Consider the following 15,410-nt stretch of genomic DNA (forward strand, 5'->3'; position numbering starts at 1 on the left):
AGTCCCAGGATATGTAACTTTCAGCCCTGCTGTTCTAGGGCCCATGGACCCATCAGAGACTCTACAGATATGCTTGAAGGGGTGCCTGTGAGCTTCCTCAAACTGATTACAGTTATTCTGTGAGGAAGAGTATGGTACATTTTCTGTCTCCAAAACATCTGGAATTAGACTGCCTTAAATCAAATCCTGGCTCTGGCTCTTATGACCTTAGGTTACCTCATGTACTTAACATCTCTGTGCTTCAGTTTCCTTGTCTGCAAAATATAAAATGGAACAACGGCACATGCCTTATGCAGTTGTAAGAGTTAAATTGGTGAATGCATGTAAAGTTCTTGGAAAGGGGCCTGGCACATAGGATATGCTCCATAAATGTCAGTTGTTAAGTTCTGCCCATTTGGTGACAAGTGCAATGTCAGCAAGTAAGGGGAGATATTGTGAAACAAAGACACTTGGTAGCACTTCTCCAAATCGATCACCCAGGGAACCAGTAGTTTGTGCACACAGTGCCAGGGTCCCCAACGCCAGCTCCCTTTACTTGCTGACACTGCACTTGTCATCAAATGGAAACTTTGTCACCAACTTTCAGATTCAGTAGGTTCCTGATGTAGGCTGGGGCACATCCGTGACCTTAAGGCATACACAGATTCCTAAGGGAGCACATAAATCCTGTGGGGAGTGATTGCTTGACAGTTAGCTAGGCTCACACTCTAGTAAATGGCTTACTTTCCTATCAGATCCACAGCAATCCCAACTCATACTGACACTTCCGCAAAATTACAAGTTACCATGGATGTGGTGGTCCCAGGTTGGTTGTACACACATTAAATTTTAAATGTTAAATCTGCACATACCATGGCCAGGCACAGTGGCTCACACCTATAACCCCAGCACTTTGGAAGGCCCAGGAGGGTGGATCACTTGAAGTTAGGAGTTTGAGACCAGGCTGGACAACATGGTGAAACCCTGTCTCTACTAAAAATACAAAAATTAGTCGGGTGTGGTCACGTGCACCTGTCTGTGATCCCAGCTACTCTCGAGGCTGAGGCAGGAGAATCGCTTAAACCTGGGAAGCGGAGGCTGCAGTGAGCCAAGATCACGCCACTGCACTCCAGCCTGGGTGACACTCTGTCTCAAAACACAAACAACAACAATAAAAAAAATCCTGCACATATTAGAATCATTTTTTTTTTGGACTTTCAGAAGGTCACTGTTAAGAAGGCATATGTCCTGAAAAAGAAGACAAATTAGTACTTCACAAATTTGGCTGAACCTTGGAATGAAATGCAGAGAAAAAGAGGTCTCCCTCTCACATTATTGCATGGCTCCTGCAGGGATCTGGGAAATCTCTTACCGAGAGCTGTAAAAGTCTCACTCTCCAAAGCACAGTTGTTAACAACTAATGACTTCAATGCTGGTAAAAATCGGAGCCTGCTGAGTAAGTTTTCAGAAGAACTGCCCATCTTTTTGTTGGCTGATAAATCCAGTTCTTGAAGATTTGAGAGTAAAGGAATGACCTGGGCTGTTAAAAATATCAGCAGTGACATGTTTTAGGCACCATCTCACAGAGTCTTCCAGGTGTTTGGTTCCCACACTCTGTTTAATCTATCAGTCAATACAGCTCTCCCCAACCCGACCCTCCCTCCCTTACACACCGCAAACCAGCCATCTTCCCAGCATGCTGCTTGGGCTTTCTTGCTTCCAAGCTCCTTTCCAGGCTAGAAGAGCAAAGGCTGTGGAGACAGAGAACTAGATCTTGGATCTGCTACTAAAGAACTGTGTGATTTTGGACAAGTTAATTAACCTCTCTGAACTTTAGCATTCTCAACTCTAGAACTCTTAGTCTTCTCTATTTCAGTGGTCATTGGGAAGGTAAAGTGACTTGGTAAAGATAAAGTGCTTGATATAATGCCGGGCACATACTAACTGCTCAATTAATGTTTGAAATTATAATTCTTTTCTCAGAATGTAAGTACCAGTAAGGCAATGAAAACAGCAATCAGAACAGACACCTGTTGGTAACCACACTGGGTCCTGAGGGGCCCGGCTAGGAATTACCCCCGTTCACTATCTTTTGGCTGCTTTTCCAGCCTTTGCCCCAACTCTTACCAAGGCAGAAAATGCAGTATGCTGGATCTCTACAAGGCTGGCTCACCTCCTCGAAGCCTTCCAGGGTCACCCACACCAAAGTAACCCCTTGGTCACTATCGCATCACCATATTTTATTTTCACAGCACCCAGCATTATGTGATATTTTCTTGTTGATATATTTGTTTTCTGTCTTCCCTCACTGAAGGCAAGCTCTGTGTTATAGGAACTATCTCACTCCCAGAATGGGGATCAGTACCTGAAACATCAGAGGTATAAATGTTTGTGGGAGGAGGGAGAGAGGTCGGGGAAAGAAAGGGGAAAGGCAGGGAAGGCAGGCAGGCACTTGTAAAGTCAACAGGTGTAACTACTTCTCCCTCTTCCAACCCCCTCAGCACTTTGTATTTCGCCATGCAGTTTGAATATGTGTTGGTTTACTCCTGCCCCTGCCATACCGAAGTTCCCTGATAGCTGGGATTTTCTGCAGCCTCTGGCACAGTGTCCCACACCTTTAGAGGATTCATCAGTAGTTACTGCTTAAAGGATCTATAATTCCATTTCTTTGGAGCGATTTACAATGATTGGATAAAAGAATGTTCAATTATTTAACAGCATAAAGTATAAAGCAGGATGTATTTTCATTTCCATCTTTTCAAAATTAAGCAGAAGGAGAACAATGCAATTCATTACACTTATCAAATAATTATTAGTTTTCCAGGGCCATTCACCCATGTCAGTGGCTGTGAACCTAGGTAAGGAAAGCCTAGTCCTCCATTATACCAGTGGGAACAATTGAGGTCCTCCAGCCCTGAGTAACAAAATGAGATGTGGTATTCATGTTATTTAGTTGTACCAAGGGAATCTGGCGGGCTGATAACTCGTGAAGGTCTTCCTAGGTATGACGCTCAGGCTATGATAAGTAAAGGCAATGGTAAGAACTCATAATGCTCCATGCAAAGCTCAAAAAGGGATTATTTTGTCATTTTTAAATCTTCATGAAAGCCTTGAACTCTTCTCATTTTCCCAAATATTGAGAGAAGAGTCTGAGAGATAATTTAGCAGGTTTAAAAAGATAGATGTGTTAGACCTAGAAACCTATCTTACGGTCTTCCTCCCCAAATTGGACTATAAACAACCAAAAACTTATTTGTATTCTCATTGTGCACTCATTCTTCATTCATTCACATATTCAACATGCATTTACTTGGTGCCAATCATGTGCAGGTGCCTGTGCTTGAGCAGTGGGGAGATGCTAAATGAGATACCTCTAGCCTGGACTTGCCCATGACCTGGAAAGAGAGAGCATGGGCAAAGGGCCCAAGGCCAGAGCATGCCTGGCGTGTCTGAGAATCAGCAAGGGCTGTGGCCAGGGTGGAGTCAGTGAGGAGGAGGGGGAGTGAATGAAGTCAGAGTGATAGAGGACAGGGAGACCATTTGGGCTCTTGCAATACTCTAAGCATAAGATAATCATTGCTTGGACCAGGGTAGTGGAGGTCTAGATGGTGAGCCATGGTCAGATTCTGGATGTACACTGAAGGCTTACTGTGGCCACAGACTGGATAAAACCCTTAATCTCAAGGCTATGCCTGCTCTGTTTGTTATGGGAAATTGCATTTATATATTACATGTTGTAATTACAGAACTATGTTTGCAGTAGGAAAATAAGTGTAGTTGCCTAAAGCGGTAACGTATAGCCATCACGCACCACCCCGCTGACTCTTTTTCTGTAACTTCATTTGTATCTGAGTGGCTTGACTTCACTTGTTATTCAGAAATCCTCAATACCTTTTGTGTTGGCATTTGGTTACAGGTATGTAACCTGTTTGTAATCAGCTTTGTGACACTAAGAGATTTATTTCTAAACAGCAACATAAATTCAAAATTTTCCCTAAGTGCCAAATCTATCATTTACAGGCATGTATAGGTGGAATTGAGATTCACTAACATTTACTGGGTGTTTAATACATGCCAAGTACTATGTTGAGACATTCACGGAACTTTTAGGAATTAATCTTTCCAATAACTTCATAAAAAGTAAATTTATAAGTGTACATATTAAAATTTCCAAGTTTCCAAAGATAGGCCAAGATTCCAAAAGTCTTTCCTTTGCTCTGTAATATGTACTTACTCAGTGACATCACGTCATCTGCTGTTAGTGAACACTGGTGAAGATCTAGGACTTGCAGATGCTTTAGCATGACCAACTGAGCCGACGAGTCTTCAAAACCTCCACCTAGATCCTTATTGCAGGAAAGATCTAATTTCCTCAGCTCAGCCAAATACCTAAAAGCAGCATCTACAAAGAAAGTCAGAATCCCATTCTGATAGCTGGACACAATGGTGTACCTATAGTCCCAACTGCTTGGGAGACCAAGGTGGGAGGATTGCTTGAACCCCGGAGTTCGAGTCCAGCCTGGGCAGAATAGTGAGATCCATCTCTTAAAAAAAGAAAAACTGGACCAGGCATGGTGACTCCCATCTGTAATCCCAGGGCTTTGGGAGGCCAAGTGGGGTGGATCACGGGGTCAGGAGTTCAAGTCCAGCCTGACCAAGATGGTGAAACCCCATCTCTACTACCATTCTGACATATTGCAAGGTGGTAAGAAGGTGTGGAACAGGGGTGGGGCCGTGGTGCAGTAAGGGAGGCTGAGGGAGTACACTGTGTTCACAAAAGACAAAAGGAGGAATAAGTGTAAACTTCCTACCATCTGGCCCTCTGTGGACCCGACCATGATTTCACACACACGCTCCCTAAGATCTGCGTAGATTGCCAAGGGTTTTGACATGAATCCTGCAACTACACTTGAGCATCCTCTCCTATTACACTTGAGCATTGGAGTTTACATAGATTTTTAGACTTATTCAAGCTGCCAGTGAATATTACAGGTTCTGTAAGTTCAATGTCATTTCCTATTCTCCGTAAATATGGATACTATATACAGGGGAATAAGTTTTAACTGCAGACGCCATTGAAGCCATTCTTTTTATCAATACCGATTCCTTCCTACTATGGAGCATAAACTAATGCTGACACTTTCAGAACAGAAAACCTAGTACTTCTAGCAGCAAAGAAACTTTATTTTTCCCAGGGTTTATCTCAACCTAAAATATACTGGTCTTTTCAGAGTCAGTCATATTAAAGGCTCATTTTTATAATCATGAAAGTGTATGTTCTCTGTCAAATATTTAGAAAATAAATAAAATATAAAAAAGATTTTTTTTGAGATGGAGTCTCTTCTGTCATCCCTATCAGCTCACTGCAATCTCGATTCCTGAGTTAAAGCGATTTCTGCTGCCTCAGTCTCCCAAGTAGCTGGGATTACAAGCACACGTGTCACCACATCCAACTAATTTTTGTATTTTTAGTAGAGATGGGGTTTCATCATGTTGGCCAGGCTGGTTTCAAACTTCTGATCTCAAGTGATCCACCTGCTTGGGCCTCCCAAAGTGCTGGGATTACAGGTGTGAGCCACTGCGCCCAGCCTAAAGGAGATTTCAATTACCCATAATCTTATTCCCCAGCGCAACCACTATTTATATTTTGCTATATTTCCTAGTAACTTTTCAATATATATATTTATATGTATATCATATATATTTATACTTGTAATCTTAAATCCAGCCATTGTTAACTCACCCAATACTTTGACACCCTTTTGTGATAATCCACATGAATGTAACTTCAGTACTTTAAGATTTGACGTGCTTTTTAATCCCTGAGCAATACTGTTCAGACTGCCACCAATGTCTCTGTTAATGGAAAGATCAAGTACTTCAAGACTTTGCAGCATAGGTAGCAGTTGACCTAGAAAAGAAATCCAAATAAGAAGGGTATGTAGGAGGGGAGTGGAGTTTTATGTCACCTGGGGATATAGTGACGTAAAACTCCACTCCCCTCCTACATACTCTTCTTTAAATTCAGGATAAGACAAAACACAGCAAACTTAGATTCCCAAGCTATCCAATGAGCATCTTCAATTTTTTTTCTCTTCAAATTCCACTTACCCAGAAATGTCCCATCTTCCGACGTGAGGGTGCAATCCACAAGCTCAAGCATTTGTATCTTGCTCCCTTTTTGGAACTTCTGAAGGATCAGGGGCAAATTTCCTCCCACTTTACTGTTCCAAGACAAATTTAGCTCTTCAAGTTCAGGAATCATCTCAAGTGCTTCTCCTATTAGCAAATGGCCCGAAAATTCTGTTAGTCACTAGTCAGAAAAGCAGGGAATTCATTTCAGAATTAGCACAACCATGATTAATGGAGTGTGGAAACTGGGCCAGGTACTGTCCTGTTTGGCACAGAGGAACAGAGAGAAGGAAAGAACCCAGTTCCTTCATAGCAGGGCGCGCTTCTCTAGATTTACACATACAGTCATTCTAGTCCCTCCAAAATTCTGAAGTCATGCGTATGAGCTAAACAATTGTTGTTGTAGAAAAATCCACCTATTGGTAGGGTGGTTTTAGGAAGCTGCCTTTGTGGTGGTTCATCTGCTTTCCCTTAGCCCCCCTCTCTGGCATCAGCATTTCTGAGAAGTTTGACCAGGGATAGAAGTGAGGCAAAGCAGATAACTGGCCGCCACAGAGGTAAAGCTCTCTCCAACGTCAAGAATATCACATGCCTGTATATATAGTAAAGCTCTCTCCAAAGTCAAGAATATCACATGCCCATATATATATAAAAGGAATATCACATGCAACCTGAACTGACCACTACAGAGAGAAACTAATAATAGAGCATCAGGCACTAGCATCTTATAACAGCCATGCTGCCTTAAGGGGTAAAGAAGGGTGCAGTGAAACAGGGATGAAAACTAACATTTCTGAAACCATTACACACAGGAAAGCTCCCAGGGCTGCAGAGTGGAGGCTGGGAGAAAATAGGAGAAGTGACCAGACAGATCAGCCCTTAGGAATGATTTTCCCTGCCTTGGGGGTACACACATACATGGAAAATGTACTTTCTCAATGTGCAAATAATTAAGCATTCTGACAAGTCCCCTGTATCTAGAAGCCTCTTTACTACCCGCCCCTGGGTTTGAACTTCTACCATTGTTTGTTCATTCCATGGATTAAGGTTTTAGATATCCAGGAACCCCATGCTAAAATGCATATTCTCCAGCAGTTATAGCATCTTAAGCCAGCAATGAACAGGCATCATTTTGTGTGCACTTGCCAGTCAATTGGGGGTGACTTTCTATAGTTCTGAGGTGTTTCCCAGGATCAGGGAGAAAGAGCTCATGATTGATTAGTTATGTCTGCAGTGGTCATGGTACTGGAGTGCCATGCATTTGCCACCTGGTACTAAACTATTATAATGGGTGTAACAATTTTGAAATGCCTTCTGATTTATGTTTTTTTTTTTTTTTTTTTTTGAGACGGAGTCTCGCTCTGTCACCCAGGCTGGAGTGCTGTGGCCCGATCTCAGCTCACTGCAAGCTCCGCCTCCCGGGTTCACGCCATTCTCCTGTCTCAGCCTCCCGGGTAGCTGGGACTACAGGCGCCGCCACGTCGCCCGGCTAGTTTTTTGTAGTTTTTAGTAGAGACGGGGTTTCACCGTGTTAGCCAGGATGGTCTCGATCTCCTGACCTCGTGATCCGCTTGTCTCAGCCTCCCAAAGTGCTGGGATTACAGGCTTGAGCCACCGCGCCCGGCTTGATTTATGTTCTCTTATCAAGAAACCATTTATTTTCCCTATACCCCATCTACATTAAGACTGAGTGAAGAAGACAGAGTATGGATGATAGATAGGTAAGCCCCTCCTGATGGGAGAGGATGCAGAAGTCCTTCCAGAGAAGAAATAACTCTGGGAGAGGAAAAGGGCACAAACATCAGAACAACAGCAGTACAGATTCCCTCCTCAACCAGGTAAGTTTGGAACAGGTCCCAGGCAGAAATTTCATTTTCTTGTTTTCTAAGGATGGAGGATCAGGAAAAAGATCAGGTTAATCATAGAAAATAAGAAAGTTGTCTTTTCACACGTGAGTAATGGTATGTTAAAATTGTGAGTCTGCTACACAATAACCAGCTGCTTAATGTGGGGCTAAACTGATCTTGTAAACCCAAAGAAAGGTGATCTTAGATGACAGAATGGAGAAAGAAGGACTATCAGTTATTGAGCACCTATTATGCACCAGGCATGCAGTAGGTACTTTAAAGAAATTGTTTAATCCTTGCAACAATTTTTTGAGAGGGAAGTTATCCCTATTTCAGATATAAGAAAACTGAGGAGGCCGGGCGCGGTGGCTCAAGCCTGTAATCCCAGCACTTTGGGAGGCCGAGACGGGCGGATCACGAGGTCAGGAGATCAAGACCATCCTGGCTAACGTGGTGAAACCCCGTCTCTACTAAAAAATACCAAAAACTAGCCGGGCGCAGTGGCGGGCGCCTGTAGTCCCAGCTACAGGAGGCTGAGACAGGAGAACGGCGTAAACCCGGGAGGCGGAGCTTGCAGTGAGCTGAGATCGGGCCACTGCACTCCAGTCTGGGCGACAGAGAGAGACTCTGCCTCAAAAAAAAAAAAAAAGAAAAGAAAAGAAAACTGAGGCTCAGAAAAGTTAAATTATTTGTCCATGTTCACAAAGCTAGTTAAAAGTGGCAGTAGGGGCCGGGTGTGGTGGTTCATGCCTGTAATCCTAGCACTTTGGGAGGCCAAGGCGGGCAGATCACTTGAAGTCAGGAGTTCAAAACCAGCCTGGCCAGCATGGTGAAACCCTGTCTCTACTAAAAATACAAAAAAATTAGCTGGGCATGGTGGTGCACGCCTGTAATCCCAGCTACTTGGGAGGCTGAGGCAGAAGAATCACTTGAACCAGGGAGCCAAGATTGTACCACTGCACTCCAGCCTAGGCGACAAGAATGAAACGCCATCTCAAAAAAAAAGGAGGGGGGGCTGGGGGATAGACACTAGGATTTGAAGTAGGATCTACTAAAAATACAAAAAATACAAAATAATTATAAAAATTAGCCAGTCATAGTGGTGCACGCCTAAAATACAAAAAAATACAAAAAATTAGCCGGGCATGGTGGTGCACTCTTGTAATCCCAGCTCTTGGGAGGCTGAGGTAGGAGAATCACTTGAACCAGGGAGGCAGAGGTTTCAGTGAGCCAAGATTGCATCACTACACTCCAGCCTGGGTGACAAGAATGAAAAGCCGTCTCAAAACAAAAAGGCCAGGGGGGCGGGGTGAGCACTAGGATTTGAAGTAGGATCTGGCCAACCTGAGATGTGTAATGTTTCTCCTCAGCTACAGGAGGCATGGGCCAGGGGATGTCAGCTGCCCCCATTTCCAGGGAGGGACTGACAAGCGGAGATATTTGGCATAAAATGTGTTGTTTTTACAGAAATCTTTAAATAGATGTAAAGGATTAAAAAAAGTCATGAAAATAAGAAACTTTACAACAAAAGAAGATTAAAAAGTATCAAAGACATGTAATAAACCAGCAAGCATTTTGGTACAGCAGTTGGATAAGTAGAATGACATTGTACAGATTTAATTATATGTTCTATATATAAACTAACTTAATGGAGGTTCTAGTTCTAGTTAAACTATTAACTTAAAAATCTTGTTTTGTTTAATTTTTCAAAATGTGGGTGGGAAAATAGAAGAGAGAAGTATTCTTTTGGAATTGTAAAAGAACTTAATTCTTGTCTACTCTAACTCCTCTATTTTACACATGAAGTAACTGAGACCCAGTGTGAGCATGTTTTACTGTAACCTCCATTTAAACTACATGAGACCGGACATGGTGGCTCACGTCTATAATCTCAGCACTTCGGGAGGCTGAGGCGGGTGGATTCCCTGAGGTCAGGCGTTCGAGATCAGCCTGGCCTACATGGTGAAACTCCATCTCTACTAAAAATACAAAAATTAGCCGGATATGGTGGTGCACACCTGTAATCCCAGCTACTTGGAAGGCTGAGGCAGGAGAACTGCTTGAACCCGGGAGGCAGAGGTTGCAGTGAGCCAAGATTGCACCACTGCACTCCAGCCTGGGCAACAGAGTGAGCCTCCATCTCAAATAAATAAATAAATAAATAAACTACAAGAAAGCAGGGACCTGGTCAGCCTTGTTCTTTTCTCTATCCACAGAGCTTAGCACAGACCTAGACATGGTTTACATGACTTTTTAGCAGTTATACAAGTGCCCAATACAGCATAATGCCCTTGACCATGATCCCCAATGGAGCAGGCAACAGAGATAGTTTGCCCTTGAGGATTCAGCTTGCAAAGGTGCATTGAGTGAACCCATCTTCTTCTTCTTCTTCTTTTTTTTTTTTTGGAGATGGAGTCTTGCTCTGTCATCTAGGCTGGTATGCAGTGGCATGATCTTGGCTCACTGCAACTTCCGCCTCCTGGGTTCAAGCAATCCTCCTGCCTCAGCTTCCCAAGTAGCTGGGATTACAGGCACCTACCACCACACATGGCTAATTTTTTGTATTTTAGTAGAGACAGGGTTTCACTATGTTGCCCAGGCTGGTCTCGAGCTCCTGAGCTCAGGCAATCTGTCGACCTCAGCTTCCCAAAGTGTCAGGATTACAGGCGTGAGCCACGACGCCCGGCCGAATCAATTTTTTTTTTTTTTTTTGGGACAGAGTCTCGCTCTGTCGCCCTGGCTGGAGTGCAGTGGCCGGATCTCAGCTCACTGCAAGCTCCGCCTCCCGGGTTCACACCATTCTCCTGCCTCAGCCTCCCGAGTAGCTGGGACTACAGGCGCCCACCACCTCGCCCGGCTAGTTTTTTGTATTTTTCAGTAGAGATGGGGTTTCACCGTGTTAGCCAGGATGGTCTCGATCTCCTGACCTCGTGATCCGCCCGTCTCGGCCTCCCAAAGTGCTGGGATTACAGGCTTGAGCCACCGCGAATCAATTTTTTAAGAAATGCATTGATCATACCCAGTGCTTGAACGTCATCAGTGGTAAGTCTGCAGCTACCCAGCCTCAAGATTTTTAACTTGCTGACCAGATGCATTTGCTGAGTGATAGAATGGAGGGTTCCACCTACAAAATCATTCCAGGAGATATCCAGTTCTTCCAAGTCTGGGAGAAAAGGCAGCAAGGCAACTAGAAGTGAACAGAAGAAAATACAGATATGTGTATGTGCCTTGGGATTTACAGTAAATAAAATGCAATGCCTATACACACAGGACATCGTTTTATATGGTAAGAGAATAGACAGGGGTGGGCATGCTGACTTTTGGCAAAGAGCCCTCAGCTGTACAATTGGATAAATTGTGATGTTTACATTTTCTATTTCTTAGGATGTTTTTTATTTCTGCCAAATAACTGCAGTCTGAAAATGCAGGAGTGTGTCTGTAAGATTTCATACAGTCTCTTTTCCTAAATTCAGCTGAAGTCTTCAAAACTTAAGGATCAATTAACTTGCTTTGCTTTTGTGTGTGTGTGTGTGAGGAGTCTCAATCTGTTGCCAGGCTGGAGTGCAGTGGCGCGATCCTGGCTCACCGCGACCTCTGCCTCCCGGGTTCAAGCAGTTCTCTGCCTCAGCCTCCCGAGTAGCTGGGATTATAGGCATCTGCCACCACGCCTGGCTAATTATTTTGTATTTTTAGTAGAGACAGGGTTTCACCATCTTGGCCAGGCTGGTCTTGAACTCCTAACCCTGTGATTCACCCACCTCGGCCTCCCAAAGTGCTGGGATTATAGGCGTAAGCCACCACGCCTGGCCTTTATCTTTAAAAAAAAAAAATAGCGGTGCTATTTCTGCAATTGTCTGGGACCACTTAGCAGACTTGGGGCTACTAGGTGGGTAGCTGAGTGTGTTTTATCTGCTCATCTCAGTGGAAAGGCCCTGTCTTCCTCTATGCAAAGTCCACTGCATACAGACCCATTTCTTTCATGTCTGCTGTTGTTAATCCACAGTTATTCAAATCTAGACACTTGTTGACAGCCTTTTTGCCCAACTTCTGCAGGAACTGCTCGTATTTCTCCATACTGGATCTCAATTCCATTTCTGAACTGAGAGGCTTAGCTGTGTGATAAGCATAAAAAAGAATTTGCTGTTAATGATGGATGTATTAAGGATGCATAGTGAGCACAATCAGATAAATGAAAAGACTGCATAACTCTGAATTGCTCTTTTATAAAAACCTCAACTCAGAGGCAGAGCCATTTACTAGGGACAAAGCTTAACTAACCACTGTTTCTGCCACCAGGCACTCAGACACTGCTTCAGGAGCCTGAGGAACTCAGTGGCTTTTCTATCATGACCTGACCTGGGCTTCTCAGCATGAAGACAGAGCTGCATTCCTAGGTGAGAAGTAAACCTGTCAGACCAGCTTTTGAGATGCTTGCTTACTTGAAGGGCACACATATCTTTGGTGAATGCAACTACTAGGGAGGAAGCAGAGATACTTGCCTACTCAAACCAAGCAGGTGAAGAAGGGAGAGCATTGAAATCACCATCAAGGAGCTTCAAATGGCTACATGGGGTGAGTGGAATTCTTGCCGGTCATTCCTAGACCATTCAATTGGCAAACACATATCCAGAGAAACTAGGCCTGGGAGAGCTTTTGCTTTTTCTCAACTCCTGCCAGAAAGTGCATTTGGAAAGCCTCATTTGTCCTTCTTGTTACTAGGGACTACTGTGGCACCTTCACCAGCTTCCTCTGTAATAACACTATAATAACATGATAGTGGCTGGGCGCGGTGCCTCATGCCTGTAATCCTAGCACTTTGGGAGGCTGAGGTGGGCGGATCACGAGGTCAGGAGATTGACACCATCCTGGCCAACATGGTGAAACACTGTCTCTACTAAAATACAAAAAATTAGCCAGGCGTGGTGGTGCATGCCGGTAGTCCCAGCTACTCAGGAGGCTGAGGCAGGGGAATCTCTTGAACCCAGCAGGCAGAGATTGCAGTAAGCTGAGATTACGCCACTGCACTCCAGCCTGGTGACAGAGCGAGACTGCGTCTCAAAAAAAAAAAAAAAAGAAAGAAAGAAAAGAAAAGAAAAAAGAAAAAACATAGCACTATAATAATAAAAGCTATCATTTTATTGAGCACCTGTTATGTACTCGTTCTTCGCCTACTTGTACGTGCCAGCTTTTCTTTTTTTGTGGGGGGTGGGATGGAGTCTCACTCTGTCGCCCAGGTTAGAGTGCAGTGGCATGGTCTCAGCTCACTGCAACCTCCACCTCCCAGGTTCAAGCAATTCTCCTGCCTCAGCCTCCCGAGTAGCTGAACTACAAGCACCTGCCACCATGCCCGGCTAATTTTTGTATTTTTAGTAGAGATGGGGGTTCGCCATTTTGGCCAGGCTGGTTTTGAACTCCTGACCTCAGGTGATCCACCCACCCAGCCTCCCAAAGTGCTGGGATTACACGTGTGAGTCACCATGGCCTGCCAGGTGCCAGCATTTAAGACATACATAAAATATATCATACTTTTGTAAGGAAAAGTGAATAGACATGTACTGACAGTGATTTTAAAGTGGTTTTATAAGTGAAATATACAAGTTTAAACATATAGATTATGTATATTGAAATCCAATAGGAAATAACAAGTTCTGGAATGTGCAGTAATATTAACCCTGACAAAAAGGTGTAAGACCACATAGCTAATGAGAAATACATTGGTACCAGTGAAAAGTAAAAGATAGTAGGATTGCGGTGGTAATAAATTTAGACCAAATGATTAGCAGGATAATAAAAACTGCACCTCTAATCCACAGCAGTCCTGTGGCTTCCTGTTTGGTCTAAGAAAACGACATGTAAGATACACATCCTTGTTGGGATGATTGGTGTTACCACATTTCACCAGTAGGAGGCAGCAGCATCCACCATGTAACCTTTCATTCTCACCTTCTATTTTTATGGCACATTGGATACAAGGTATTTAATTTTGGGTAGAGTTGCCAGATTTAGGAAAAACATCAACGGCATGCCCAGTTAAATTTAAATTCCAAATCAACAAGGAATCATTTTATAATATGTCTCAACTATTGCATTTATTTTCTCTGGCAACCCTAATTTTGGGTGGGGCAGAGCAGAGTTGTGGATAGGAGACAGGGAGGGACAGCCTCTTAGGTGCCAGAAAGTACAGTACATTTTGTCTAAAGGAGTCACAATCCATTTCATAGATTTGGAAACTTAGAGAAATGATTAACTAGGAAGAAGCAGAGCCTGAATTTGAATCCAGAATAGTTTGTTCCAAAGCCTATGGTGTGTGTGTTTTATTTTTGTATTTAAAAAATTTTTTCTGCGTTGCATCTTATTGCTGTTTCTCTTTTGTTTTTAAGCTTTTTATCGGCCGGGCGCGGTGGCTCAAGCCTGTAATCCCAGCACTTTGGGAGGCCGAGACGGGCGGATCACGAGGTCAGGAGATCGAGACCATCCTGGCTAATACGGTGAAACCCTGTCTCTACTTAAAAATACAAAAAACTAGCCGGGCGACGAGGCGGGCGCCTGTAGTCCCAGCTACTCAGGAGGCTGAGGCAGGAGAATGGCATAAACCCGGGAGGCGGAGCTTGCAGTGAGCTGAGATCCGGCCACTGCACTCCAGCCTGGGTGGCAGAGCAAGACTCCGTCTCAAAAAAAAAAAAAAAAAAAAAAAAGCTTTTTATCTCAACCTACAATCATGCCCAAGTTCCAGCCCCACCAAACCCACTCTTCTGTTTTCTCCTCAAGACACTGCTCTGTCAAGCATTTCCTTTACTGTCAAATGTTTGGAAAGAGTGGTTTGCACTTGCCGGCCCAACTCCTTCCCCGCATTTGCAAGCTAACCCTCTACCTTCTGGTTGCTACACTCCTCTATCTAAATCAATTGTTTCTCAAAGGTCACCAGCAATAACCTAGAAACTGACAGACACAGAAATCTCTTCTCAGTTCACATCCTACTGGGTGCTCTGTCATGTTTGATGTGACTGACAAGTAAGCAGTCGGAAGACCTGGTCCAAATCACGGGTCTGTTCGAGGAACAAGTCACTTAATCTTTCTGAGCCTTGGTTTACTCATCTATGAAATGCCTGGTTCATTTCTCAAGAGCATAGTGATTTACACTTACTGGAACCTCCCAGGGACATGGTAATCTGCAGGTCCTTTTACCAGAGAGGTACTTGGTAAATATTTGTTGAAAGAGCAAACAATTGAATGAATGAATATTGGTTTTACAGTTACTCAATTACCAAAATAAATCATCATGATAAATCTGTATCAAAACACTTAAATGTAAAAGTAAGTACTAACTTATGAGACCCCTGGACATCTCCTCACAGATCATGATTTCAATTTTTAAAAAATCTGTGAAACCGGCCGGCCACTGTGGCTCATGCCTGTAATCCCAGCACTTTGGAAAGCTGAGACGGGTGGATC

At 43.7% G+C, this 15,410-nt stretch overlaps 1 protein-coding gene across 1 annotated transcript in view; it reads right to left on the reverse strand.

Moving 5' to 3' along the window:
- The window catches only part of LRRC31 (leucine rich repeat containing 31), a 32,540-nt gene that overhangs the window by 11,408 nt on the left and 5,722 nt on the right, over positions 1-15,410 (reverse strand). The window contains exons 2-7 of the mRNA XM_033211668.1: positions 11,927-12,070; positions 10,978-11,145; positions 6,091-6,258; positions 5,723-5,890; positions 4,214-4,381; positions 1,352-1,519 (exon numbers count right to left, since the gene is read on the reverse strand). Coding sequence (XP_033067559.1) covers positions 1,352-1,519; positions 4,214-4,381; positions 5,723-5,890; positions 6,091-6,258; positions 10,978-11,145; positions 11,927-12,070 — 984 coding nt within the window. The remainder of the gene's footprint in view (positions 1-1,351; positions 1,520-4,213; positions 4,382-5,722; positions 5,891-6,090; positions 6,259-10,977; positions 11,146-11,926; positions 12,071-15,410) is intronic.

This window comes from Trachypithecus francoisi, unplaced genomic scaffold, assembly GCF_009764315.1.
Source record: "Trachypithecus francoisi isolate TF-2019V2 unplaced genomic scaffold, Tfra_2.0 Lachesis_group0, whole genome shotgun sequence".
In the NCBI taxonomy this organism is placed as follows: Eukaryota; Metazoa; Chordata; class Mammalia; order Primates; family Cercopithecidae; genus Trachypithecus; species Trachypithecus francoisi.